The sequence below is a fragment of the Tachyglossus aculeatus genome, chromosome 17, assembly GCF_015852505.1.
Source record: "Tachyglossus aculeatus isolate mTacAcu1 chromosome 17, mTacAcu1.pri, whole genome shotgun sequence".
Classification (NCBI taxonomy): domain Eukaryota; kingdom Metazoa; phylum Chordata; class Mammalia; order Monotremata; family Tachyglossidae; genus Tachyglossus; species Tachyglossus aculeatus.
The window spans coordinates 76,025-104,020 of NC_052082.1; the positions used below are offsets into that span (position 1 = coordinate 76,025).

General features: G+C 52.4%; 1 protein-coding gene across 1 annotated transcript; it reads left to right on the forward strand.

The window, feature by feature from the left end:
• Positions 1–1,215: 1,215 nt before the first annotated feature.
• Positions 1,216–27,945, forward strand: LOC119939372 (cholesterol side-chain cleavage enzyme, mitochondrial). The gene is made up of 9 exons (XM_038759366.1): positions 1,216–1,921; positions 11,349–11,504; positions 12,755–12,954; positions 14,667–14,870; positions 15,039–15,199; positions 16,670–16,836; positions 23,628–23,706; positions 26,718–26,909; positions 27,481–27,945. Exons 1-9 carry the CDS (start codon positions 1,581–1,583, stop codon positions 27,601–27,603), a joined length of 1,623 nt encoding a protein of 540 aa, XP_038615294.1. The 5' UTR covers positions 1,216–1,580; the 3' UTR covers positions 27,604–27,945.
• Positions 27,946–27,996: the final 51 nt, after the last annotated feature.

Below are 27,996 nucleotides of genomic sequence, written 5' to 3' on the forward strand. Positions count from 1 at the left end.
TGTAAGAAGAGGCAGAGGTGGCCACCACCAGACCTTGCCTGGCCCCTTCTTGCCCACCAGATGGTTCTTTGGAAAGAGAAATGGAGAACAACTACTTTCAGGGAGCCAAGAGCAGCATTTTAACCTTCTCTCCTTCCCAGTTCATTCTGAGGAGGGATTGTGGCCAATGCCATGCTCTCTTTTGAGCCATAATAACTGGAGGGCAATCATAGGAAATTGACAGACAAATGTATAAATTGCCCTTCTCCATCTGCACACCCTGCAAATTCCCTAACAACAAAATCTTCAAGGTGACCTTCCTCGGTCAATAGCAGTCAGCAGCCAGAAAACCACACTGTTTCTATGTCCTCCTTTTTTATGGTATTTAAGTGCTTACTACCTGTCAATTACTGTTCTGAGTGCTGCTGGGGTAGTTACAAATCAATTAAGTTGGACACAGTCCCTATCTTGCGTGGGGCTCCCAGTCTAAGTAGGAGGGAGAACAGGTATTTAACCCCCATTTTACAGTTGAGGAAACTGATGCACAGAGAAGTAGGCACAGAGAAGATAAGTGACTTGCCCAAGGTAACACTGCAAGCAATTGGCAGAGCCGGGATTAGAAACCAGGTCCTCTGGCTCCCAGGCCGGGGCTCTTTCCCCTAGGCCACACTGCTTCCTCCCCACCTGAAGCACTCTGTTTTCTCTTAAGTACTTCCTGATTCGTTTCTGCTAGCATCGGAGGGAGAAGGCTGTCGAATGCTGGATTTCCTTGGAGCTGGAAGATCTGGTTCTAGACCGTAAACCCCTGGTGAGCAGGGATCTTGTCTACCGACTCGATTGTATTGTCCTCTCCCTAGTACTTAGCACAGTGCTCTGCACACAGTAAAAGCACTCCACTCATACCCCTGATAGATCCATCTGGGACTGGTTGCCTGGACCCTGATTCTCCTTGTCTTGGTGTGATCTCTCCCGCAGATAAACAAACCCCAGTCCTTGGCCTTGCCCACCATCCAACAGCTCAGGGCCAGCCAGCCCTGCCCTCGCTTGCCTCTGGCACTGCCTGCCTGGGAGTGAGTGATGGGAGGCGAGCGGGGGGGAAGAGGGGGGAGGCAGAGGGAGCCTGACTGCCTGCAATCACTCCCAGTAGGTATCCTTGAGGTGGCAGTATTATAAGGACAGGCCACTAGGAGTTTGGGACAGAGCTGCTGAGAGGACACAACAGCACAGCACAACCCGGCACAGCACAGCACAGCACAGCTCAGCTCAGCACGGCACAGCACGGAACAGTGTAGCTCAGCTCAGCACAGCCGGGCACGGCCCAGCCTGGCACAGCCCGGAACACCACAGCTCAAAAGAACCAGCCCAGCCCAGCTCAGCATAGCTTTGCCCAGCTCAGCACAGCACAGCACAGCACAGTCCAGCACAGCGCAGCTCAGCCCAGCCCAGCACAGAACACAACCCAGCACCCCTCAGCATAACTCAGCACAGCACAGTTCCACACAACGCAGCAGAACCCAGCAAAGCCCAGCCCAGCACAGCACAACTCAACACAGCAGCGGCAGCCCCTGACAACTCTCCCCTCTTCCTGCCCACACCCATCCATGATGCTAACATGGGGAAGCGTCCGTTCGCCAACCCCGTCCAAGAGCAGTTGCCTAAGGATCAGCTCCACTGGGGCCAAGGCCTGGAAACCCAGGGTCCCAAGACAATTCTTCTCAGTCAGGGACCCGGCTTCTGTCTGGGCTAGGAACATGACCTCTGTCTCAGCCAGGAACCCGGGTTCCCTCCCACTATTCCCCAAGGAGCCCAGGTCCTTCAACGAGTTGCCAGGGGAATGGCGGCATGGATGGTGGAATCTGTACCGCTTCTGGAGGGCAAACGGCTTCCACGATCTGCACAACCTCATGATTGAGAAGTTCAAAAAGTTCGGGCCCATTTACCGGTAAGCAGCCGTCCCTCCTTCCCTTATGGGTTCTGTCACTCTGCCCTTCCTCCCCTCCTCCCACAGCCCCCACCCCAGAGAAACTGAGGAAGAGGGGACCTGGTGGGCATAGGACCCTGGTGGAGAGGGCACGGGGCTGGGAATCTGGAGACCAGGGTTCTGAGCCCAGCTCTGCCACGGGTCTGCTGGGTCACTGAGGAAGCTCTCTGCACCTCACTCTCCTCACCTGTAAGATGGGGACAAGTACCTGTTCTCTCTCCCTCCCTTCCTACCTAACAGCAGTGTTGTGAGGAAGCAGTGAGACGATCGATGGGATAGTGCCTTGGGAAATGACCAGGGCTGGACAAAGTTAAACATTGGTTATTTAGGAATATTCTGCTTCTTCTCCCCCTTCTAGACTGTGTGCCTGTTGTTGGGTAGAGACTGTCTCCATATGTTGCCAACTTGTACTTCCCAAGCGCTTAGTACATTGCTCTGCACGCAGTAAGCGCTCAGTAAATACTATTGAATGAATGAATGAATGAATGAATGAATGAATGAATGAATGGCCAGACCGGCTTGTCCAGTGGGCTCGCTCAAAGAAGGAGAAAACGTGTGAGTGTGGGGGGGGTGGGGGAGGAGGGTCTCCTCTCATTAAGGGGTTCAAACTCTTCCATCCTATGACCCCCACGCCCACCCCACAACTTTTCCCTCTCCCATCAAATGTTCCCTTTGCAGATGCCATCCCCCTCCCACCCAAGCCTCCCACCCAGGTCTCTGCTCCAACTTGCTCTATGGCCCTTGGACCCCTGACCCCTTTCTGTTCCCAGCCTGCAAATGTCCTGCTCTCTGATGTCTGCCAGGCAGGGCCAATGCCACCCCCAATACCTCTGCCCAGGGCACCAGACGTGCCGCTCCTGACTTCTTCCCGACTGGTCTTGGCTCTTGGAGACTGGCACACTCAGTCAATCAGACAATCACATTCGTTGAGCACTTACTGTGTGCAGAGCACTGTACTAAGTGCTTAGGAGCGAACAGTACAACAGAGTTGGTAGACACTTTTCACTTTGTGGTTCCCAGGCTCTGCTGACCCCTGCCCACCCACCCTTACCCCAGCCTGGCTCTTCCTTCCTCTTCCTTGGGGGTCCTTGGCTTCCTTGCTCTCCCAAGTGTCAAGTCCACAGCCCTTCCCTCACCTCACACTTTTCTGCACCCCAGATCCAGGCTGCTCCCTCTTCCCATCCTCCTGGCACTGCCCCAGCCAAAAGGAGTCTCTCTCCCCACAGTAGCCAGCCTCTCCCCAGGAGAGGAAGCCCAACAGTGCCCAGTGCCTTGCCAGGCCTCTTTGCCTCGTGTGTTTACCTGGCATGGGGTGTGAGTGTCTTGCTGGAGCTGAGGGATGCAGCTCTGCATGTGGAAGACTCTCCAGAAATGTCCTTAATCCTGCGAAGCCCCCTTTCCCTTCCCATTCCCTCCCCTCTCCCTTCCCTGTTCCTTCTTTTCTCCCTTCCCTGCTCCCTCCTCTCTCCCATCTCCATTCCCTTCTCCTCTCCCTCCTCTTTCCCTTCTCCTCTTTCTTCCTCCATCTCGTTCTTCCATCCCTATCCCCTCTCCCTTGCCTCCTCCCTCCTCTAGTTCCTTGTGGGCAGGTGTCCTGTCTACCTATTCTATTGTAGAATAAGAATAATTCTGCTATTTTTTAAACACTTACCATGTCGCAGGCACTGTACTAAGCACTGGGGTACAAGATAATTGGGTTGGACACAGTCCCTGTCCCACATAGGGCTCACAGTCTTAATCCCCATTTTACAAATGAAGTAACTGAAGCACAGATAATAATAATAATAATAATAATAATAATAATAATAATAATAATAATAATAATAATAATAATAATAATTGTGGGGTTTTTGGTGTCATCTTTGACTCTGCTCTCACATTCACCCCACACATTCAATCCGTCACCAAAATGTGCCGGTCTCACCTCCACAGTATCGCCGAGATCCGCCCTTTCCTCTCCATCCAAACCGCTACCTTGCTGGTTTAATCTCTCAACCTATCCCGACTGGATTACTGCATCAGCCTCCTTTCTGATCTCCCATCCTCCTGTCTCTCCCCGCTTAAGTCTGTACTTCACTCTGCTGCCCGGATTATCTTTCTACAGAAACACTCTGGGCATGTCACTCCCCTCCTCAAAAATCTCCAGTGGTTGCCTATCAACCTTCAAATCAAGCAAAAACTCCTCACTCTCAGCTTCAAGTCTCTCCATCACCTCGCCCCCTCCTACCTCACCTCCTTTCTCTCCCTCTACAGCCCAGCCCACACCCTCCTCTCCTCTGCCGCTAACCTCCTCACTGGGCCTCATTCTCGCCTGTCCCGCTGTCGGCCGGGGCCCACGTCCTACCTCTGACCTGGAATGCCCTCCCTCCGCACATCCGCCAAGCTAGCTCTCTTCCTCCCTTCAAAGCCCTACTGAGAGCTCACCTCCTCCAGGAGGCCTTCCCAGACTAAGCCCCCCTTTTCCTCTCCTCCTCCTCCCCTCCCCAATGCACCCCACCCTCCCTCTACCCTACTCCCTTCCCCTTCCCACAGCACTTGTATATATTTGTACATATGTATTACTCTATTTTATTAATGATATGTACATAGCTATAATTCTATTTATTTTGATGGTATTGACACCTGTCTACTTGTTTTGTTTTGTTCTTTGTCTCCCCCTTCTAGACTGTGAGCCGGTTGTTGGGTAGGGACCATCTCTATATGTTGCCGATTTGTACTTCCCAAGGGCTTAGTACAGTGCTCCGCACACAGTAAGCGCTCGATAAATATGATTGAATGAATGAAGTGCTTACTATGTGCCAGGCACTGTAATAAGCGCTGGAATGGATACAAGAAATCAGGTTGGACACAGTCCCTGACCTACACGGGGCCCACAGTCTCAATCCCCATTTTACTGATGAGGTAACTGAGGCACAGAGAAATGCAGTGACTTACCCAAGGTCACGCACACAGCAGACAAATGGCAGATCAGGGATTAGAACTCATGACCTTCTGACTCACGGGCCTGTGCTCTAACCACTACACCATGCTCCACAGAGGAGAAATTGAGTGACTGGCCCAAGGTCAGACAGCAACGCTTAGTACAGTGCTCTGCACACTAAATGCTAAATACTACCGATAGGTTAATCTGTCCCTTGCCCTCTCCTTTCCCAGTTCCCTTCCTCCTTTCCTCACCCTCCCCTTCATTCCTGGTTCCCCTCGCTCTTTTCTCTCTCTTCTTTTCTCCCACCCTTTCCCTTTCCTTCACTGTCCCTCCGTTCTTTCCTCCCTCCCTCCCTCCCTCCCTGCTCCTGGGATCCACCACCAATTCCCCACCATTCCTTGGCTCCTGCTCACCTTTCCCAAGATTTCCGCCAAGCGTGCTTTGTTTCCCCCAGAGTTAAACAAGGGACCGATGTTTCCAAGGACGGACGGCTGTTTCTCTTATTAATAATAATGGATGTTTCTCTTATTATGACTAATAACAATAGTAATAACGGTATTTCTTAAGGGCTTACCTTGTGCCAAGCACTGTTCTAAGCGCTGGGGTATATACGAGCTAATCTGGTTGTCCCACTTGGGGCTCACAGTCTTGATCCTCATTTTACAGGTGTGGTAACTGGGGCACAGAGAAGTTAAATAGCTTGCCCAAGGTCACCTAGCAGACAAGTGGCGCGGTCGGGATTAGAACCCTCTAACTCCTAAGCCCGTGCTCTTGCCACTAAGACACGCTGCATCCGGCTGGGTTTTGGGGGGGGCTTGCTAGGAGGGGGGCCTTGGGAGGTGAGGGTGCAGAGACACCGACCTCACTGAGACACACCCCCCCCACACATTCGCCAGATCAGGGGAGCCCGACTGAGAAATCTGCTTGGGGATTCCCGAAATCCTTCGTTCCCTCGCCAGCCAGGGCCGAGGGGGACTGAAGGAAAAGATAAACTGTCATTGCTGACAAAAAGCCCAGTTGGGAGAAGCGCGGTCACGGGTCTGCGATGGACGGCGCCCAAAGAGAGAGAGACCCCTCCTCTCCTCTCCTCTCCTCTCCTCTCCTGTCCTCTCCTCTCCTCTCCTGTCCTCTCCTCTCCTCTCGTCTCCTCCCCCCGCCACTCCTCTCCGAGCTGTCTCCTCTCCAAGGCTGCATAGTTGCTTTATCTCGGTCCTTGATCCCGTCCCGCTCTCCTTCCCCTCCCCCTTGGGCAGGGGCAGGGCTACGGGAAAGTCATTCATTCAATTGTATTTATTGAGCGCTTACTGTGCGCCCGTACCACTTCCTTTCGCCTTGCTTCTCTCTGCCTCAGTTTCTCAATCTGTAAAATGGGGATTCGATACTTATTCTCTCTCCTTCTTAGACTGAGCCCACTGTTGGGTAGGGACTGTCTCTATCTGTTGCCAATTTGCACTTCCCAAGCGCTTAGTACAGTGCTCTGCACACAGTAAGTGCTCAATTAATACGATTGATGATGATGATGTGGGAGGGATAGGAACTGACTTTATCTGGCCTGATTATCATGGATTCACCCCAGCGCTTAATATAATAATCATGATACTTTAAAGTGCTTACCATGTGCAAAGCACTGTTCTAAGCACTGGGGTAGATACAAGTTAATCAGGTTGGACACAGTCCCTGTCCCACATAGGCCTTACAGTCTTAATATAGTGCTTGTCACAAGGTAAGTGCTTAACTAATTCCCTTACTATTACTACTATAATGATTATTATCATTACTATCATAATTCTGTGCCTCCGTTACTTCATCTGTAAAATGAGTATTAAGACTGTTAGCCCATGTGGGAAGGGGACATTATCCACCCTGATTTCCTTGTACCCATCCCAGCACTTAGTACAGTGCTTGGCACATAGTAATCGCTTAATAAATATCAAAATAATAATAATAATAGTTATGGCATTTATTAAGCGATTACTATGTGCAAAGCACTGTTCTAAGCGCTGGGGAGGTTACAAGGTGATCAGGTTGTCCCACATGGGGCTCACAGTCTTAATCCCCATTTTACAGATGAGGTAACTGAGGTGCAGAGAAGTGAAGTGACTTGCCCAAAGTCAAACAGCTGACAATTGGCAGAGCAGGGATTTGAACACATGACCTCTGACCTCTGACTCCAAAGCCCGTGCTCTTTCCACCGAGCCACACTGCTTATCCAACCTGATTAGCGTGTGTCTACCCCAGCTCTCGCTACATTGCATAGCACATAGGAAGCACCTAATAAATACCTTTTTAAAACATGTTTTTATATATAATGTTCGTATTGTATTAGTATTTTATTTATATATATATTTTTATGTATATCAGGCTACAAACCTTGGCCCAGGCTTGCCTTTAGATGGCTGCCCTGGACTAGACATCTAGGCCACCCAGCAGGGATCTGTATTTCTGAGGGGAGGAGACAGGGGAACTTGGGAAGACGGGAAGTCCCAGCACTGACTCCTTTCCCTGGGCTCTCAGGTCTGGTGCTGGAATGGAACTAGACTGGACCTCTGAGGTCCACTGCCAACAGCAACAGGCTATCCAAGGGACAAAGCCACTACCATGCGCTATGATCCCTGGAATCTCCACTGGGGAGTGAGTTATTTATTGGGCTTTCTGGTGGCCATTTCAGCATCTCTGCAGGTGAAGGAGTCTGAGAGTGTTGGGAGGGAAGCTGGGAGAGGCTGGAGGTGTCTCCAGGGACTGGTCTGGGTCTAAGTGTGGATGTCCCCTTCTGTTTCTGTCCCCCATCGGTTCAGAATCATTCGGTTGCCATACTGCCTGAAGCCAGGGGGATGGATGTGTTGACCATTCATTACCCCCATTTGAAGATTCTGTGCCAGTCACTGCCCCCTAGAAGATAATAGACACAGATGGAGAAGGAACATGGTCTGGAGAGACAGCATGGTTCTGGGAATCAGGGGACCTGGGTCCTAATCCCAGCTCTGCCACTTACCTGCTTTGCGTGATCCTGGACCAGTATCTCAACTTCTCTATGCCTCAATTTCCTCATCTGTAAAATGGAGATTTAATACCCATTCCCCATCCTACTTAGACTGTGAGCCCAATGTAGGCCAAGGGCTGCGTCCCTGATCTCCTGAAAACATTATCCAACCTTGGCTTCACTGACTCTGTCTTCTCCTAGTTCTCATCTCTCTGGCCATTCATTCTCAGTCTCTTTCGTGAGTTCCTCCTCTGCTTCCCACCCTCTAACTGTGGGATTCAGATTCAGATTAAGATTCAGTTCTGGGCCCCCTTCTATTCTCCAACTACACTCTTTCCCTTGGAGAACTCATTCGTTCCCAAGGCTTTAACTGCCATCTCTGTGCAGATGATTCCCAAATCTACATCTGCAGCCCTGATCTCTCTCTCCAGCCTCACATCTCCTCCTGTCTTCAAGACATCCCTTTTTGGATGTCCTCTCATCACCTCAAACTTGACATGTCCAAAGCAGAGCTCCTTATCATCCTACACAAACCCTGTTCACCCCCTGTAGATGGCATCACTGTAGGAGACACCACCATCCTACCTGTCTCACAAGCCTATAACCTTGGCGTTATCTCCTCTCTGTCATTCAACCCACATAGTCAATCCAGCACTGAATCCTGTCAGTCCCACCTTCACAACATCACTAAAATCCACCCTTTCTCTCACCATCCAAACTGATACCATGTTAGTACAATCACTCACCCAATACAATCACTCAATCACTGCCTGGATTGCCACATCAGCATCCTTGCTGACCTCTCAGCCTCTTATCTCTCCCCACTCCAGTCCATACTTCACTCTGCTGTCTGGATCATCTTTCTACAAAAACATTCAGGAAATGTCATTCTACTCCGCAAAAGACTCCAGTGGTGCCCATCCACTGCCAAATCAAATAAAAACTCCTCCCCACCAGCTTGAAAGCACTCCACCACCTTGCCCCCTCCTACCTCACCTCACTTCTCTCTTTCCAAACCCAGCCTGCACAATTCCCTCCTCAAGTGCCAACCTTCTCACTGTACCTCCATCTTGTCCGCCTCTCCGCCAACCCGTGGCCCACATCCTGCCTCTGGCCTGGAAAGCCCTCCCTCCTCAAATCTGACAGACACTCACTCTCCCCACCCTTCAAAGCCTCTCCTCCAAGAGGCCTTCCCAGACTAAGCCCCACTTTTGCTCATCTCCCACTCCCTTCTGTGTCACCCTGACTTGCTCCCTTTTGCTCTTTTAGACTGTGAGCCTGTTGTTGAGTAGGGACCGTCTCTATATATTGCCAATTTGTACTTCCCAAGCGCTTAGTACAGTGCTCTGCACACAGTAAGCACTCAATAAATATGATGGAATGAATGAATGAATGAATGAATGAATGAGAGTTTCCAGTACTCTACCAGTCTCAGCTACGAGAGGGAGAGTCAAGCAGAGGCCTACCATTCCATTCCTAGCTTGGGCAGTGGCTAGTGAATGGAAGACCATAAGCTACAAGTCAAAACTCACACATGCTAGGCAGCAGTGGCACGGGAGAGAGTCGAGGGAGGAGATTTGAGTTTACTGTGTGGAAGGCGGCAATGGTAAACAATTTCCGTATTTTTACCAAGAAAACTCTATGGATACACTACCAGAACGATTGCAGATGGAGAATGGGGCATTCTGGGAGAGATGTGTCCGTGGTGTCACTATGGGTCAGCGATTACTTGACGGCATAAGACAAGACCCTCCCAAGCACTTAGTACAGTGCTCCGCACACCAATCACAGATTGAATAAATGAATGAATCTGCATACACTGTAACTATCCCAGCTCTTAATACAGTGCTTGGCACATAGTAAAATGAGTAAAAGCTTAATAAATATTAATTGGTACAGTTATTAATTGGGTTGACTACTATTATATCCTGACTTGCTCTCCCCTGAAGCTGGTGAAGCTCCTGTCTCTCCCCACTTCAGTCTCTACTTCACTCTGCTGCCCAGATTATCTTTGTACAGAAACGCTCTGCGTATGTTACTCCCCTCCTCAAAAATCTCCAGTAGCTGCCTGTCAACCTATGAATCAAGCAAAAACTCCTCACTCTTGGCTTCAAGGCTGTCCATCACCTCGCCCCCTCCTACCTCACCTCCCTTCCCTCTTTCTCCAGCCCAGCCCACACCCTCCGCTCCTCTGCTGCTAACCTCCTCACTGAGCCTCGTTCTCGCCTGCCCCAACCTCCTCCTTCCCTCCCCATCATTCATTCATTCATTCAATTGTATTTACTGAGCGCTTACTGTTGCATAGCACTGTACTAAGCACTTGGGAAGTACAAGTTGGCAACATATAGAGACGGTCCCTACCCAACAACGGGCTCAGAGTCTAGAAGGGGGAGACAGACAACAAAACAAAACATGTGGACAGGTGTCAAGTCATCAGAATGAATAGAAGTAAAGTTAGATGCACATTATTAACAAAATAAATAGAATAGTAAATATGTACAAGTAAAATAAATAGAGTAATAAATCTGTACAAACATATATACAGGTGCTGTGGGGATGGGAAGGAGGAGAGGAAAAAGGGGGCTCAGTCTGGGAAGGCCTTCTGGAGGAGGTGAGCTCTCAGTAGGGCTTTAAAGGGAGGAAGAGAGCTAGGCTGGCAGATGTGCAGAGGGAGGGCATTCCAGGCCAGGGGGAGGATGTGGGCCGGGGGTCGGCGGTGGGACAGGCAAGAACGAGGCCCAGTGAGGAGGTTAGCGGCAGAGGAGCGGAGGGTGCCAGCTGGGCTGTCGAAGGAGAGAAGAGAGGTGAGGTAGGAGCTGGTGAGGTGATGGGGAGCCTTGAAGCCATTGCCCCCCCCCACCATCCCTCTGCCCTACCCCCTTCCCCTTCCCACAACACTTGTGTATATTTGTACAGATTCATCACTCTATTTTACTTATACATATTTACTATTCTATTTATTTTGTTAATGACATGCATATAGTTTTAATTCTATTTGTTCTGACGATTTTGACACCTGTCTACATGTTTTGTTTCGTTGCCTGTCTCCCCCTTCTAGACTGTGAAGCCGTTGTTGGGTAGGGGCTGTCTCTATATGTTGCCGACCCGTACTTCCCAAGGGCTTAGTACAGTGCTCTGCATACAGTAAGCGCTCAATAAATACGATTGAATGAATGAATGAATGAATGGTGAACAAGTCTCTCTGTCTCCCTCTCTTTCTCTCCCTTTGTTTTCAGTGACAACATTTGCATTTGATCAGGGAGTTTCTCAATCTCTCTTGAACAAGTTTCAGGCTTGGGGCCCCAGGACTGCTAGGTTGGGTCACACACAGATCCCACCTTAGGGGAAATCTCTGAATTTGGCTGGAGGACTTACGCAGCCCAGACTCTGAGAAAGGGCTGTTGGCACCTGACCCTGCTTCTTACCCTGCCTCTGTGGAACCTGCTTCTTACCCTGCCTCTGACCTCAGGCATCTCCCCTCCCAGGGAGAGGCTGGGCAACGTGGACAGTGTGAATATCATCCACCCCAACGATGCCGCCATTCTGTTTAAGAAGGAGGGCTCTAACCCGGAGAGGTTCCAGATCCCGCCGTGGGTCGCTTACCGCCGGACTCAGAACAAGCCCTTCGGTGCCCTGCTCAAGTGAGTGATGGGCCCAGCTCCTGGGGAACCTTCCCATCCTGCTCCCCTTCAGTCCCTGTCCCGCTGTCCCCCTGTCCCCCTGTCTCTGTCCTGCTCCCTTGTTTCACTCTTTCACCCCGTTCCCCTGTCTCTCTCCTCTTCCTCTGTTCCCATCCCCTGTCCCCATCCCCACCCCCTCCCCTCCCTGTCCCTGTCCTACTCCCTCACCCCCACTCTTTCACCTCATTCCCTTGCCCTTCTCCTGCTCCCCCTGCCCCTACCCCATCACCCATCCCTCTTCCCTGCCCCTGTCCCATTCCCCGCATCATTCTCCCCTGTCCCCATCTTGCTGCCCAATTCCTATCCCGCTTGCCAACTTCAGTCCCCCTCTCCCAACCCAATCCCCTTTCCCTGTTCTGCTTTGGGATCACGCTCCCCTGTCCCTGTCCTGCTCCCCCATCTGTGCCCCCTTCCTGCTCCGCAGTCACTTTCCTTCGTCCCTGTCCTGCTCCTCCAATCATTCTCCCCTGGCCCTGCTCTGCAACCCTCATCCCACTCCCCTGTCCCTCTCTCACTCCTGACCTGGGCTAGTGGGAGCAACTCAGGTAAAGGCCCCTGTTCCCTGGCTTCCGGGTCTCTTCACCTCAGTTACCCTCACCGCCATGCCTTGTCCCCTCTCCTATGTCCCACATCCCCTCCTACCCCCTACCCCACCTTGAGCTGCTATTGTTGCCACAATCTTCATCAGAGAAGTCAAGGAGCCACTCAGCTCCCCTACCCTGCCTTCCCATGGCCCTTTTCCTCTTCCTTTCCCTTCCCTCTCTTCTTCCCTTTTCCTTTCCTCCTGTTGCTCTCCCATGCCAACCTTATCCTCTCTATCTCCCCTCCCTCACACTATCTCCCTCTTCCTCTCCCTCCCAGGCTCTAGATGTTCTTTCCTGAGTCTCCCCTGCCCTTGTCCCCCACCATCCCCAGGACCTAGACAGGCTTTTCCCAGATCCTGGCAGGCCCAAGTCAGGTCCCATGATCCCCTCTTCCCTGCAATGCCCTCAGGAAGCCAGATGGGATGGGATGGGATGGGATGGGATGGGATGGGATGGGGCCAGAAAGGTGAGCCCCTGCTCAGGACTCCCCCCTCCCCTCCAACCCCCTTCTTCCCACCACCGCACACATGGCCAGCCCATAGGTTTGCTGGCCAGGGTCTCAGAGCGCCTTCCCCCAGCCACGGCCGGAGCTTCAGCTCTCACGGGTCTCGGCCTTTTGTTGCCCAGAAATGGCGAAGGGTGGAAGAGAGACCGGCTGACCCTGAATCGAGAAGCCCTGGCCCCCGAAGTGGTGGATCGGTTCGTCCCCTTCTTGAACGAGGTGTCTGAAGATTTCGTCAAACTCATCCAAACCCGTATGGCACAGAATGACCAGAGGAAACTGACAATAAACCTCATGCAGGAACTCTTCTGCTTCTCCCTGGAGTGTGAGTCCAGGGGCTGGGGCTAGACCAGTTGGCCAGCCCCTCTCCGGGGACTGAGCCTAGCAATGCCTGGGCCGGGTAAAAGTCAGCAGGTGGGAGGGAGGTCATGGGCTGGGGGGAGGTGAAGGCGGGCAGCACAACAACGGGGAACTCTACTGATCCCTCCCAATCAATCAACCACTTGGTAATTGTCTGGAGTGTCTACTGTGAGTAGAGCACTGTAGTACGTGTTGGAGAGGGGACAAAGGAGTAAGAGACATGGTCTCAGCCCTCAAGGAGCTTGCAATCTAATGAGGGAGGGAGTTTGATGCAAGCCAGTCAGAAATAGTTGTAGGAGTAGGAAAAGGAGGAGAAAGAGGAGAAAGAGAGAAAATCACTACAGCTGCTGATAGCAGGTGTTTGGGAAGTTGAAGAGATTTTTTAAAAAGTGAATGTGAGTTAATAGAAATAGAGAATGTGCCTAAGTCCTAATGGTGGCTGTTGGGTGGATGAGATCTGGGAAGGTGGAACCTAATCAGGGAAGACTTCCTGGAGGAAGTAGGGTTTCAGGAGGCTCTGAAGATGGGGGAAATCTGCGGTCCGGTAGATTTGAAGGAAGAAGGAATTCTAGGTGGGAGAAAGAGATCAGAGGCGGAGGAGTTGAAAATGCGGCATGGTGAGGTGGATGAGCTTGGGAGGAGTGGGGAGTGTCAGCTAGAGTGTGTTGGAAACAGAGAGTGGATGGGTAGGAGAGAGTGCGAGGGCTGTGGACCATCTCCAGGGAGAAGAACAGGAAGACCGAGTGCAGCCGCAACTCCGCTCCACTCTCTTCCGGGGAGGGAGGGTCCATAATAATGACGATAATAATGATAATGATTGAGCGCTTACTATGTGCCAAGCACTGTTCTAAACACTGGGGTAGATAGAAGGTAATCAGGTTGTCCCATGTGGGGCTCACAGTCTTAATCCCCATTTTACAGATGAAGTAACCGAGGCACAGAGAAATAAGTGGCTTGCCCAAAGTCACACAGCTGACAAGTGGCAGAGCCAGGATTAGAACCCAAGATCTCTGACTCCCAAGCCTGTGCTCGTTCCACGAAAACACGCAGCCCTCACCGCCCCTCCCCGGAGGCTACCCTGGCCTTAGTCCTTCCTTTGCCGGGAGGGGAGAATGGCTGGGCGCTTCCTGTGAGCAGGGCAGTTGTCTCCCACCTTTACTGCATTGGACTCTCCCAAGTGCTTTGGGCAGTGTTGTGCTCACAGTAAGCACTCAATAAATACCACTAACTGATTGCAGTGGTAACAGTGGTACCCTTCTCCAGCCCTGAGTCTATATAACTTGCTGAACTGGGGAACGATGGCATAAGCCCACAAATCCCTTCAGCCCAGGAGCTGTCCTTCAGTCCCACTGATGATACAAGGAGAACAGACTGAAATTGCAACAGGAGGAAGTTAGATTACACCCTAGGGTGCCCTTCCTGGTCATATGAACGATTTGTAGAATCTCCTTTCACAGACCTCTGTGGCAGCAAGAGGAGCACGACTGGGTAAAGTGAGGGTAACCCATGCCCGAGCCTGCCCTGCCCTGCCCCCGGGATCTGGGTGGGCCCTGCCGCAGCCCCTGGGTCGGATGTTGGGGGACGTGGAGGAGGAGATGGGGAGGCGGCTGGCACTCAGAGGGGCGAGGGGCATCTTGTGACTCAGTACCAGCGCGCTCTCTGCCCTCTGGACACCAGCCGTCTGCAAAGTCCTGTACGGAGAGCGGCTGGGCCTGCTGGAACAGGTGGTGAACCACGAGGCCCAGCAGTTCATCGAAGCCGTGAGCACCATGTTCCACACCACCTCGGTCATGCTCTACACACCCCCGTTCCTGCTCAGCACCATCAACGCCAAGGCCTGGAGGGAGCACGTGCAAGCCTGGGATACCATTTTCACCCAAGGTCAGAGGGCAGGGGGCAAGCCGGGGAGGCCAGGCTACAGGAGTAGACCCGTGAAGGCAGGCTGGGGGGCTGGCCTCAAAGTGCATGGGAGGCCTCTCTCCCTCTCCCACTGCACCGCTTTCCGTCTCACTCCATTTCTCCCTTTTCCTCCCTCCCTTCCTCTCTCAGCGGACAGATTTATGGAAAACACCTGCCAGGACTTGAAGCACAACGGAGGGGATCCCCAGAAATTTAGGGGCATTCTGGGAAGCCTTCTACTCAGTGAGAAAATGTCCCACGAAACCATCAAAGCCAATATGACAGAGCTGATGGCGGGAGGCGTGGACACGGTAAGGAGGAAGAGCCCGGATACGGTGGGGAGGGCTCTTCTGATGGAGCAGATTCCCATCAGAAGACACTGACCGTACCCCCAATTGTGGCTGGCTGGTTATCTGCACTGACAACTGGCAGACTGGCAGACTCATAGTCCTGGGGGATTCAGTTGACATCGCTAGCAAATGAGGCAAGAAAGTGAGGGAGGGGAGGGGAAATGAAGCAGAGAGGTTGAGCGACTTGCCACAGATCACACAGCCTGGGAGGGGTGGACCTGGTGATAAGCTCCAAAGCCCCTGAGCCTGGCTATGTCCTGGAGGACATCAGAGGAAGCTGAAGTTACCCTGGGTGAAAACATGGAGGGTCAGTGCCAAACGGACCTGCCACGACCTACCTCAACCCTCCTCATCCTGCCACGACCCCCTTGACCTACCACATCCTGCCACAGTCCCCCTTTTAGACTGTGAGCCCACTGTTGGGTAGGGACTGTCTCTATATGTTGCCAACTTGTACTTCCCAAGCGCTTAGTACAGTGCTCTGCACACAGTAAGCGCTCAATAAATACGATTGATGATGATGATGATGATGACCTGCTGCCATCTGCTTCATTCCGCCTCACCCTGCCTCATCCTGCAACAACCCCCTTGACCTACCACAACCAGCCACGACCTGTCATAATCTACCTCAACCTGCCACAACCTGCCTCTACTTGCCATGACTACCTCGTCCTAGTGCAGCCTGCCGTGGTCTTTGAGTGGATGGCATTACTTGAAGGAACAGTTCTCAATCTCCCCTGAAACCTGATGGGCTGGAACTCATTCCCCTCACCCTCATTCCTACCCTCAGTTGTGACCCAGAACCCCAACATGGAACCATCCTCTCAGACCCCAGGCCCCCGGGAGAAGGGTCGGCTGCCAGGGCTTCCAGGGCAGAGGTGGGGGAGCAGACAGTCGCAATGGGGAGGAGGCTGGTGAGAGGCAGTCCTGGGGCAGGGGGACAGCAGTGAGGAACTTGGGGAGCATAGGAATCGGGCAACTCCTCAGGCTGAATTGGCCTGGATCATCTGGACAGTCCCTAGGAATGGCAAACAGAAATCCAGTGGGGGAGAATAGTCTTGGCAGGGAGGAGGGTGTTGGTGGTGGGAGGAAAGGGAGGTTGGGCAGCAGAGGGGCAAGAAGGACCCTCGAGGGATTAGGTGCCTGTGGCTGGGGGACAATGGAGGGAGATGGCGGGGACAACTGATGTCATGAAGTGTACCGATGTGCAACCGCAATTTTAGTGCCTGCCACGTCCTCTCCTTTCTTGACCTCGTCCCAGAGCCCCGGGGCTCAGGGATTGCTTTCAGGGCTTGGGGACTTGGGGTTTCCCACTAAGAGCTCTGAAGTCAGCCCTGGTCCAGAGTACGCCAGCCTGGTCGCAGATCCGGTGCAAGCTGGGACAAGGCATGTTCTCAAGGCTCCTTCCTGTGGACCGGCTCCTCTCCGCAGACCTCCATGACCCTCCAGTGGACCCTGTACGAGCTGACCCGCAACCTCTTCGTGCAAGAGCAGATCCGAAGGGAAGTCCTGGATGCCCGGAAGGCCTCGCAGGGAGACATGGTCAAGATGCTGAACTCCGTGCCACTGCTCCGAGCTGCCATCAAGGAGACATTGAGGTAAGCCCTCCCATCCCTAGAGCAGGGACACCTCCCTCCACCACCACTACCAACACCCGACCTGAGGGCAGGCTCGAACCCTCTTGCCTCTGCCCATCACTGCCCAAGAGGGAAGCCCCACAATAATAATAATAATGATAATGATGGCATTTATTAAGCCCTTACTATGTGCAAAGCACTGTTCTAAGCGCTGGGGAGTTTACAAGGTGATCAGGTTGTCCCACGTGGGGCTCACAGTCTTAATCCCCATTTTACAGATGAGGGAACTGAGGCCCAGAGAAGTTAAGTGATTTGCCCAAAGTCACACAGCTGACAAGTGGCAGAGCCGGGATTTGAACCAATGACCTTTGACTCCAAAGCCCGGTCTCTTTCCACTGAGCCACGCTGCTTCTACAATAATGGCATTTATTAAGTGCTTACTATGTGCAAAGCACTCTTCTAAGCGCTGGGGAGGTTACAAGGTGATCAGGTTGTCCCACAGGGGGCTCACATTCTTAATCCCCATTTTACAGATGAGGTAACTGAGGCACAGAGAATCAATCAATCAATCAATCAATCAATCGTATTTATTGAGCGCTTACTATGTGCAGAGCACTGTACTAAGCGCTTGGGAAGTACAAATTGGCATCACATAGAGACAGTCCCTACCCAACAGTGGGCTCACAGTCTAAAAGGGGGAGACAGAGAACAGAACCAAACATACCAACAAAATAAAATAAGTAGGATAGAAATGTACAAGTAAAATAAATAAATAAATAAATAGAGTAATAAATATGCACAACCATATATACATATATACAGGTGCTGTGGGGAAGGGAAGGAGGCAAGACGGGGGGGATGGAGAGGGGGACGAGGGGGAGAGGAAAGAAGGGGCTCAGTCTGGGAAGGCCTCTTGGAGGAGGTGAGCTCTCAGCGGGGCCTTGAAGGGAGGAAGAGAGCTAGCTTGGCGGATGGGCAGAGGGAGGGCATTCCAGGCCCGGGGGATGACGTGGGCCGGGGGTCGATGGCGGGACAGGCGAGAGCGAGGTACAGTGAGGAGATTAGTGGTGGAGGAGCGGAGGGTGCGGGCTGGGCTGTAGAAGGAGAGAAGGGAGGTGAGGTAGGAGGGGGCGAGGTGATGGACAGCCTTGAAGCCCAGGGTGAGGAGTTTCTGCTTGATGCGCAGATTGATCGGTAGCCATTGGAGGTTTTTGAGGAGGGGAGTAATATGTCCAGAGCGTTTCTGGACAAAGATAATCCGGGCAGCAGCATGAAGTATGGATTGAAGTGGAGAGAGACACGAGGATGGGAGATCAGAGAGAAGGCTAGTGCAGTAGTCCAGACGGGATAGGATGAGAGCTTGAATTAGCAGGGTAGCGGTTTGGATGGAGAGGAAAGGGCGGATCTTGGCAATGTTGCGGAGCTGAGACCGGCAGGTTTTGGTGACGGCTTGGATGTGAGGGGTGAATGAGAGAGCGGAGTCGAGGATGACACCAAGGTTGCGGGCTTGTGAGACGGGAAGGATGGTAGTGCCGTCAACAGAGATGGGAAAGTCAGGGAGAGGACAAGGTTTGGGAGGGAAGACAAGGAGCTCAGTCTTCGACATGTTGAGCTTTAGGTGGCGGGCGGACATCCAGATGGAGATGTCCTGAAGGCAGGAGGAGATGCGAGCCTGGAGGGAGGGGGAGAGAGCAGGGGCAGAGATGTAGATCTGGGTGTCATCAGCGTAGAGATGATAGTTGAAGCCGTGGGAGCGAATGAGGTCACCAAGGGAGTGAGTGTAGATTGAGAACAGAAGGGGACCAAGCACTGAACCTTGGGGAACCCCCACAGTAAGAGGATGGGAGGGGGAGGAGGAGCCTGCAAAAGAGACTGAGAAAGAACGACCGGAGAGATAAGAGGAGAACCAGGAGAGGACGGAGTCTGTGAAGCCAAGGTCAGATAACGTGTGGAGGAGAAGGGGGTGGTCCACAGTGTCAAAGGCAGCTGAGAGGTCGAGGAGGATTAGGACGGAGTATGAGCCGTTGGATTTGGCAAGCAGGGGGTCATTGGTGACCTTTGAGAGCGCAGTTTCCGTGGAATGAAGGGGACGGAAGCCAGACTGGAGGGGGTCGAGGAGAGAGTTGTTGTTGAGGAATTCTAGGCAGTGCGTGTAGACAACTCGTTCAAGGAGTTTGGAAAGGAATGGTAGGAGGGATATGGGACGATAACTAGAAGGTGAGGTGGGGTCAAGAGAGGGTTTTTTTAGGATGGGAGAGACATGGGCATGTTTGAAGGCAGAGGGGAAGGAACCAGTGGAGAGTGAGCGGTTGAAGATGGAAGTTAAGGAGGGGAGAAGGGATGGAGCGAGAGATTTCATAAGATGAGAGGGAATGGGGTCAGAAGCACAGGTGGCCGGAGTAGCACTTGAGAGGAGGGAGGAGAGTTCCTCTGAGGATACCGCTGGGAAGGATGGGAGAGTAGCAGAGAGTGTTGAGAGCCGGGGGGTTGGAGAAAGGGGGGAAGAGACTTTGGGGAGGTCGGACCTGATGGATTTAATTTTGTTAATGAAGTAGGAGGCCAGATCGTTGGGGGTGAGGGAAGGAGGAGGGGGAGGAACCGGGGGCCTGAGAAGGGAGTTGAATGTATGGAAGAGCTGGCGGGGGTGATGGGCATGGATGTCAATAAGGGAGGAGAAATAGTTTTGTCTGGCAGAAGAGAGGGCTGAGTTAAGGCAGGAAAGGATAAACTTGAAGTGAACGAGGTTGGCATGGTGTTTAGACTTTCGCCAGCAGCGTTCGGCAGCTCGAGCATAAGAGCGAAGGAGGCGGACAGTGGCAGTGATCCAGGGCTGTGGGTTAGTGGTGCGAGAGCGGCGAAGGGAAAGGGGAGCGAGCGAGTCTAGCTGAGTAGAAAGGGTAGAGTTGAGAGCAGTAATCTGATCATCAAGACTGGGTAGAGAGGTTAAGTGACTTGCCCAAAGTCACACAGCTGACAATTGGCGGAGCTGGGATTTGAACCCATGACCTTTGACTCCAAAGCCCGAGCTCTTTCCACTGAGCCACGCTGCTTCTCCTACTTCTCCTTCTATTTCTCCTGCTTTTCCTTTCTTCCAAGAAAGGAAGAAAGGGGAGGAAACTGGAAACAAGATAGAGGAACAAAGAAGGAGAGCTCAGAAATGGATCCAGAGGTTCACACTCTAGTGGTTTCTGCCTTGTCCTAGAACCAGTCCCCACAGTCTAGGGCCTGTCTCTGGAACAGTGGCCACGTTTGGCCCATTTCCAGCGCTGCCCCATGGCCAACGCTAAAATGGCATCAAACACCTTTGTTGTCTGGAGTCTCCCGTTCTGGCATCTTCAGCCTCCTTCCCTTCCCCGTTGGCTCCCGTGGTGGCTCCGAAGCGATGCCTTTGTTCCCGGGGTCCCGGGCTGGGGACAGGGGCAGGGGGCGGGAGACAGCAGCTCTGGAGTGAGGCAAGGAGAGGGGGTCAGGGAGATGCACTCTAGAATCACCCAAATTCGGCATACCTCAGTGGCACGTGCAACATCGTCACGTTATGCTCAGTGCCCAGCGTCCCGCGTGTGAAATCACGTGTCTCTCTGTGGGCAGAGTCCTTGAGGGCCATCATGGGCCGCCTTCGTCTCCCAGGTGGTAGAACGAAGGACTTTGCAAAATTGTTTTCACAACCCTGCACCTCTCGAAGAGATGCCACCTCAGCCCCTTGACCTTTCACCCCAGGAAAAGGCAGGGGAGAGGTGTGAACAAGCATTTCCAAGATCCAGCCTGGGGCCTGGACAGACCATGGACAGATGCGGACCCAGGTCCGACTCCATCCTGACCCTTCTCCCTAGTGAAAGGCATCAGCTGCGTGAGCAGCCTGTCCTTGGGCCATCCCGGCACCAGCGTTGGGTTTTTTTTTTTCTAACCATTGTCCAGGTCAGCTGTGCTGGACAGCAGCAAGCTGTGAGGTGTGGCCAGGGTGGAAACCTGGGTTAGGTTTTCAGACAGTGTTCTGCCACGGAAGGGGCAGATGGGGCACAGCGGCAGAGGAAAGGGACGGTCGGTGGGGTTTTATGGGGAGCCCTGGCCTTCTCCCCAGGCTCCAGTACAGAACAAGACACACAGAAAAGAGTTCACTGAAGTGAAGAGGGATGGGAATCAACCAATCAATCAAAGGCATTTATTGAGCACTTGCTTACTGTGTGTAGAGCAATGCACTTGGGAGGGTAAATATGACTGAGTAGGTAGACACAACCCCTGCCTTCAAGGAGCTTACAGTCTAGAGTTCTTGTCTTATGCCATCAAGTCATTTCCAACCCATAGCGACACCACAGACACATCTTTTCCAGAATGCCCCGCACTCCATCTGCAATCATTCTGGTAGTGTATCCATAGAGTTTTCTTGGTAAAAATTTGGAAGTGGTTTACCATTTCCACCTTCCACACAGTAAACTCGAGTCTCGAGAGAGTTCCAGGCCAGAGGGAGGTTATGGGAAAGGGGTCAGTGTCAGGATAGACGAGATCAGGGAACATTGCATAGGCTGGTGTTAGAGGAGCAAAATGTGTAGGTTGGTTTGTAGTAGGAGATCAGGGTGGTAAGGTAGGAGAGGGAGGGCTGACTGAGTGCCTTAGAGCCCATGGTAAGAGTTTCTGTTTGCCTCAGAGGTGGATGGGCAACCACTGGAGGTTTTTGAGGAGTGGGGAGTTGTGAAGTGAACATTGTTTTAGAAAAATGATCTGAGCAGCAGAATGAAGTGTGACCTGAAGTGGGGAGAGACAGGAGACAGGAAGGTCAGGGAGAAGGCTGACACAGAAGTCAGGTGGAATGGGATAAGTACTTGGATCAGCATAGTAGCTGTTTGGATGGAGAGGAAAGGATGGATGTTAGTGATGTTGTGAAGGTAGAACTGAAAGGATTTGGTTACACGTTAAACATGTGGGTTGAATGACAGAGATGATTGTTGGATCATGCCAAGGTTATGGGGCTTGCAAAACAGGGAGGATGGTGCTGTTGCCTACAGTGATAGGAAAGTCAAGGGGAAAACAGGTTTTGGATGAGAAGATGAGGAGTTCCATATTGGACATGTTAAGTTTGGGGTGTTGGTGGTTCATCCAGGGAGAGATGTCCTGAAAGCAGGAAGAAATGTGGGACTGCAAAGGAGGAACGAGGTCAGGTTTGGAGAGGTAGATTTGGGAATCATCCACATAGAGATGATAGTTGAAACTGTGTGAGTGAATGAGTTCTCCAAGAGAGTGAGGGAATAGAAAGGGACCCAGAAATGTGCCTTGAGGAACCCCCGTAGTTAGAGGGTGGGAGGCAGAGGGGGAGCCCGCAGAAGAGACTGAGACTGAGATAGGAGGAGAACTAGGAGAGGACAGCGTCAGTGAAACAAAGGTTGGATAGTGTTTCCAGGAGACGGGGGTGGTCCACAGTGCTGAAGGCAGCTGAGAGGTGGAGGAGGATTAGGATGGACTAAAGGCCATTGGAACTGTCAAGAAGATCATTAGTGATCTTAGAGAGGGCAGCTTCCTTGGAGTGAAGGGGGTGTAAGCCAGATTGGAGAAGGTCAAGGAGAGAATTATAGTAGAGGAAGTGGAGGCAGAAGAATTAGACAACTCACCAAGGTGTTTGGAGTGGAATGGTAGGAGGAAGATGGGGCAATACCTGGAGGGAGCTTTAGGGTTAAGAGAGGATTATTTCAGGACAGGGGATACATGGGCATGTTTGAAAGCAGCGGGGAAGGAGAAATTGGAAAGTGAAACTGATGGGAAGTGAGACAAGACCGATAGCTTCCTTTTGGGACCATCATGATCAAATCACATGACTCCAGGGGCCCAGGCACTCGGGGGCCTGGGAGGGTCTGGAAAGGGTCTGTTCTCCCGGGACAGGGCTCAGCAGCATCCCCGTAGGGTTCACATTCTCCAAAGGACTGTAGACAAATCTCTTACCAAGTAGACTTGTTTTGGCGCTGCTACAAGAGTACTTAATCAGTCAGTAATATTTATCAAGTGCAAAGCCCTATACTAAGTACCTGGGAGAGTATAGTAGAATCAGCAGGCACAATTCCCTGGCCTCAGGGATTTGGCCCTCACAGCATGTGCAAAGAGAATTTTAGCTCCCCATGCACACACTCTCTCTAGTATCTAGGTATCCCAGCAAAACCTGAATCCTCTGCAGCCTTTCTCCACCCATTCATTCACCTTATGTGGTCATCACCACCTCACCATGGACCATCATTGTCCCCCACTAGCCACCACTACCGAGGACTACTGTCACCCCCCACCCCATCCCCACATCCACTCCCAGCCACCCTCCACCACAGACAACCATCAAGCTTGGCCTCTGGCTACCAGCATCACGGAACATCATCCCTCCCTGCCCCCAAATGGCTGCCATTGCCTCCATCACTGTCCATCATCTCCTCACTGGCCACCACTGCCTCCACCATTGGCCATCATCTCCTCCCCACCGGATGCCACCGGCATGCAGCACTGGTCATCAACTCTTCACCACTGATGACCATCCCCTCCACCACTGGCCATCATCTCCTCCCCGTAAGCCACCACCGCCTCCACAGCGGGCCATCATCTCCTCTCCGCTGGCCACTATGGCTCACCCCACTGGCCACCACCTCCACCAGCAGCCACCATCACCTTCACTACTGGCCCATCATCTCCTCCCCATTGGCCACCATCATCACCATCACTGGCCATCATCTCCTCTCTGCCGGCTACCATTCCCCTTCACCACTGGTTGCTTCCCTTCCTGGGCCTCCACTCATTCCCAGCAGCCCCCGGAGGTGACGCTGCTCCTGGTCTCTTCCCTCAACTAGGCTTCACCCTGTTGCAGTGACCATACAGAGATACCCCATGGAGGAGTTGGTCATCCAAAACTTCACTATCCCCCCCAAGGTAAGTGCCCAGCCAATCCGGTGTGCGTGACCCTTGCCCTAAGGACATTGGAGAGGAGGATGTGTGGCCCACAGCCTGGTTGTCAGCTGTCGCGGCCTGTTTCCTGCTTCCATCCTCTACTCCATCCTCATCTTCTTCAATCTCTCCGAGCCTTCGACACTGTGGACCATGTCCTCCTACAAACATTATCCAACCTTAGCTTCACTGATATTGTCCTCTCTTGGTTCTTCATCTATTTCTCTGGCTGCTCCTTTGCAATCTTTTTTGTGGGCTCCTCCTCTGCCTCCTAGCACCTAACTGTGGGAGTCCCTCAAGGTTCAGTCAATTTTGGGTCCCCTTTTATTCTCCATCTACACCCACTCCCTGGGAGAACTCATTCAGTCCCAGGGTTTCCACTACCATCTCTATGTGGATAGTTACCAAAATCTACATCTCCGGCCCTGATCTGTCTCCTTTTCTGCACTTGCATTTCCTCCTGCTTTCAGAACATCTGTACTTGGATGAGTTGCCAACACCTCAAACTTAACATGTCCAAAACAGAACTCCTTATCTTCCCACCCAAACCCTGTCCTCCCTCTGACTTACCCATCACTGTAGACAGCACCATCATCCTACCTGTCTCACAGGCCCATAACCTTAGTGTTATCCTCAACTCATCTCTCTCGTTCAACTCAAGTACTCAGTCTGTGAGCCAATCCTGTCGTTTCAACCTCCACAACATGGCTAAAATCCACCCTTTCCTCTCCATCCAAACTGCTACCACCTTATAATCACTGCATCAGCCTCCTTGCTCACCTTTTTGCCTCTTGTTTCTCCCCACTCCAGTTCATTCTTCGCTCTGGTGACTGGATCATTTTTCTACAAAGATGTTCAGTCCGTGTTTCCCCACACTTAAGAACCTCCAGTGGTTGCCCTTCCACTAAGAGGCAGCATGGCTTAATGGATAGAGCACAGGCCTGGGAGTCAGAAGGAACTGGGTTCTAATCCTGGCTCCACCACTTGCCTGCTGTGTGACTGTGGGCAAGTCACTTTACTTCTCTGTGCCTCAGTTATCTCATCTGTAAAATGGAGATTAAGACTGAGAGCCCCATGTGGGACAGGGACTGTGTCTAACCTGATTGGCTTGTACCTACCCCAGCTGTTAGTACAGTGCCTGGGATATAGTAAGTGCTTAACAAATACCACAATTATTGTTGTTATTATCATTATCCACCTCTGCATTAAACAGAAACTCCTTGCCATCAGCTTTAAAGCACTCAACCACCTTGCCTCCTCCTACCTTACCTCCCTGATTTCCTATTAAAGCCCAGTCCGCAAATTCGCTCCTCTAATGCCAAACTACCCACCATACCTCAATCTCATCTATAGCAACACTGACCTCTCCCCGACGTCCTGCCTTTCTGGCCTGGAATGTCCTCCTCATTCAAATATGACAGATGTTCACTCTCCCCACTTTCAAAGTCTTATTCAAATCACATCTCCTCCAAGAAGCCTTCCCCAACTAAGCCCTCATTTCCTCCTCTCCCACTCCGTCCTGCATTGCTCTTGCACTAGGATTTGCACCCTTTATTCATTCCTCCCTCAGCCCCACAGCACTTATGTATGGAAGCAAAAAGTATTCATTCATATTCTCCCCCTTCTAGACTGTGAGCCCACTGTTGGGTAGGGACCGTCTCTATACGTTGCCAACTTGTACTTCCCAAGCGCTTAGTACAGTGCTCTGCACACAGTAAGTGCTCAATAAATACGATTGATTGATTGATTGATTGATTGATTAATGTCTGTCTCCCCCTCTAGACTGAAAGCTTGTCTGGGGCAGGGAACATATCAACCAACTCTGTTATATTGTACTCTCCCAGGAATTTAGTATAGCGTTCTGCACACAGTATGGGCTCAATAAATACGATTGATTGATTCCATTAACTTCAGAGGAGGGCTGCCTACCAGTTCCGACCACACAGCAGCGGTTGGAGTAGCTGTGTGTGTGTATGTGTGTATTTGAACATGTGAGTTGTGCGTACCTGTCGGTGAATGTTTGAGAGATTGTGAAAAGTGTGTGCGTGTCCCCACCTACCTCTTCCTCTTCTTGCCCCTGGCTCTTTTTGTGTGTTTTTCTCTTTGTCTCCCTTTCCTGAGATTTTCTCCTATCCCCTTGATACCTGGGAGTCCCAGCCACTGGAGAAAAACTGCCTTCTTTACCTATCTGGGCCCTGCACTCCCCTTCCCATTCCTGCCGCTCCAAGCCTCCTGGCTCCCTAGGGCCTGGAGTGAGGGTGGGGGAGTCGGTGAAAGGGCCCCACTTTTGGTCCTGGGATGCAACCCTGTGTTGCCGACAGATGCGTGGGGTAGCAGTGAGACCTGGAACTCCGAGGAGCTCTCTGGGAGTTCTCTGTCCAGAGCACTCAGGAGCTCTCAGGGGGGTTCACTGTCCAGAGCGCTGAGGAGCTTTCTGTGGGTTCACTATCCGGAGTTCTGAGGAGCTCTCTGGGGGTTTGCTGTCCAGAGCTCTGAGGAGGTCTCCAGGGGTTCACTGTCTGGAGCTTCGAGGCACTAGCTGGGGGTTTGCTGTCTGGAGGAGCTCCTCTAGGGACCATCCTGGCAGCAGATGGGGGTGGGGGTCCATGGGGCCTCGGTTGGAGAATCTGGTTCAAATTGCACTTCCAGGTTAGGGGGGCAGATGGGGGGCACGTTCGCCATGAGCAGGGCCCCTGCAGTCAGAGTCACTCAGGATAGGGGCAGTGGTGGGGGGACTGGAATCCCCCTGTTTTCTTCCAGGGTTCTGTTGGGCTCATGAGGGTCCCAGAGTTTCTGTGGAGTTGCCCGTCTCAGCTGCCCCAGGGAGATGTCTCCTGCAGAACTTCCACTCCTGCCCTATCCTGGGTACAGGACCCCCAGGGTACACGCTCACCCCACCGGGACCTCATAGTCCTCCAAGCTGCCCGGGGGCTTGGACGTTCTCTGCTGGAAGATGCCCCCGGGGGGACTGTTCACCACTTCCCACTTCCCCACAGACGCTGGTGCACGTGGGCATCTACGCCATGGGCCGAGACCCCAACTTCTTCTCCAACCCAAACAAGTTCGACCCCTCACGCTGGCTCCACAAAGATCCCACCTATTTCCGGGGTCTGAGCTTCGGCTCTGGCGTGCGCCAGTGTTTGGGCCGCAGGATCGCCGAGATGGAGATGGTTCTGTTCCTCATCCATGTAAGTCCTGCCTCACTCTTGGACAGCTGGAATGTCCCCCCTCCAGGACGTCCCCCTCCAGACTATTTCTCCATCAGTCTCCCACTGGACTGTCCCCACTCTGGGCTGCTCCCCATTGTTCCCCCACTGAGGTGTCCCTCCTCCAGACTGTCCCCTCCCCAGATTGTTCCCCCACCATACTGCCCCCCCCCCCCCTACCAGTTGTCCCTACTCTGGACTGTCCCCACTCTGGGCTGTCTCCCCTCTGATCTGTCCCCAAGCTAGACTGTTCCCCAGCACTGGACTGGCCCCTCACTGATCTGTGCCCAGCTGGAGAGGGAGAGAGTTGAAGGAGCACAAGAATCCTTCCTGCTGCCCCTCCCCATACAGCTTTCCCTCCTCCCTGTAGGACCTGGGGAAGAAAGGGGTGGTGAGCAAGGGAGCCAGGAGCTTCTTGGCTAATGATGCTGATGATGATAATTAGAAATAGAAGAAGAAGAAGAAGAATGATTTTAGTTTTCCAGCCCTCCTGGAAGACAGGGGCCCTGGGGTCCGGCACCCACCAGTCCGTCTGCTCCTCTTTCTCTTTCAGATGCTGGAAAACTTCAAGTTTGAAGCCCAAACACTCCAGGATGTTGAGACGACCTTTGACCTCATCCTGATTCCCAAAAGTCCCATTGTCTTCCAGATCCGGCCCCTCCAGACCCAGCTGTGAGGACACACACGTACACACACCCCAGCACCTGCCAACAGCTGCAGAGACTGAGCACAATCACTTTCCCTTCCTCACCCACCTCTGGCCCCATCATCCATCGACAAACCTGGATTCTTCAAACCCTTCTTCTTCCTAAAACTTTCTTCACCCACCTCCCTGAAATGGACCATCTTCATCCTCCTCCCCACCCCCACCTCCTCCCCACTCTCCTCTTTCCCCAAGTGGAGGGAACTGAAAAAGCCCATCTAGACCAGCCTCCACCCTACAGGCAGAACTTACACGATCTCAGTGATAATGGTGGACATTTTCCTTCAGAATCCCGAATAAAGACAACCCAGGCAGGGGGGACCTCCTTTAGCAGCTCATTTCTAAGTGTAAATGACTCTGACTGTC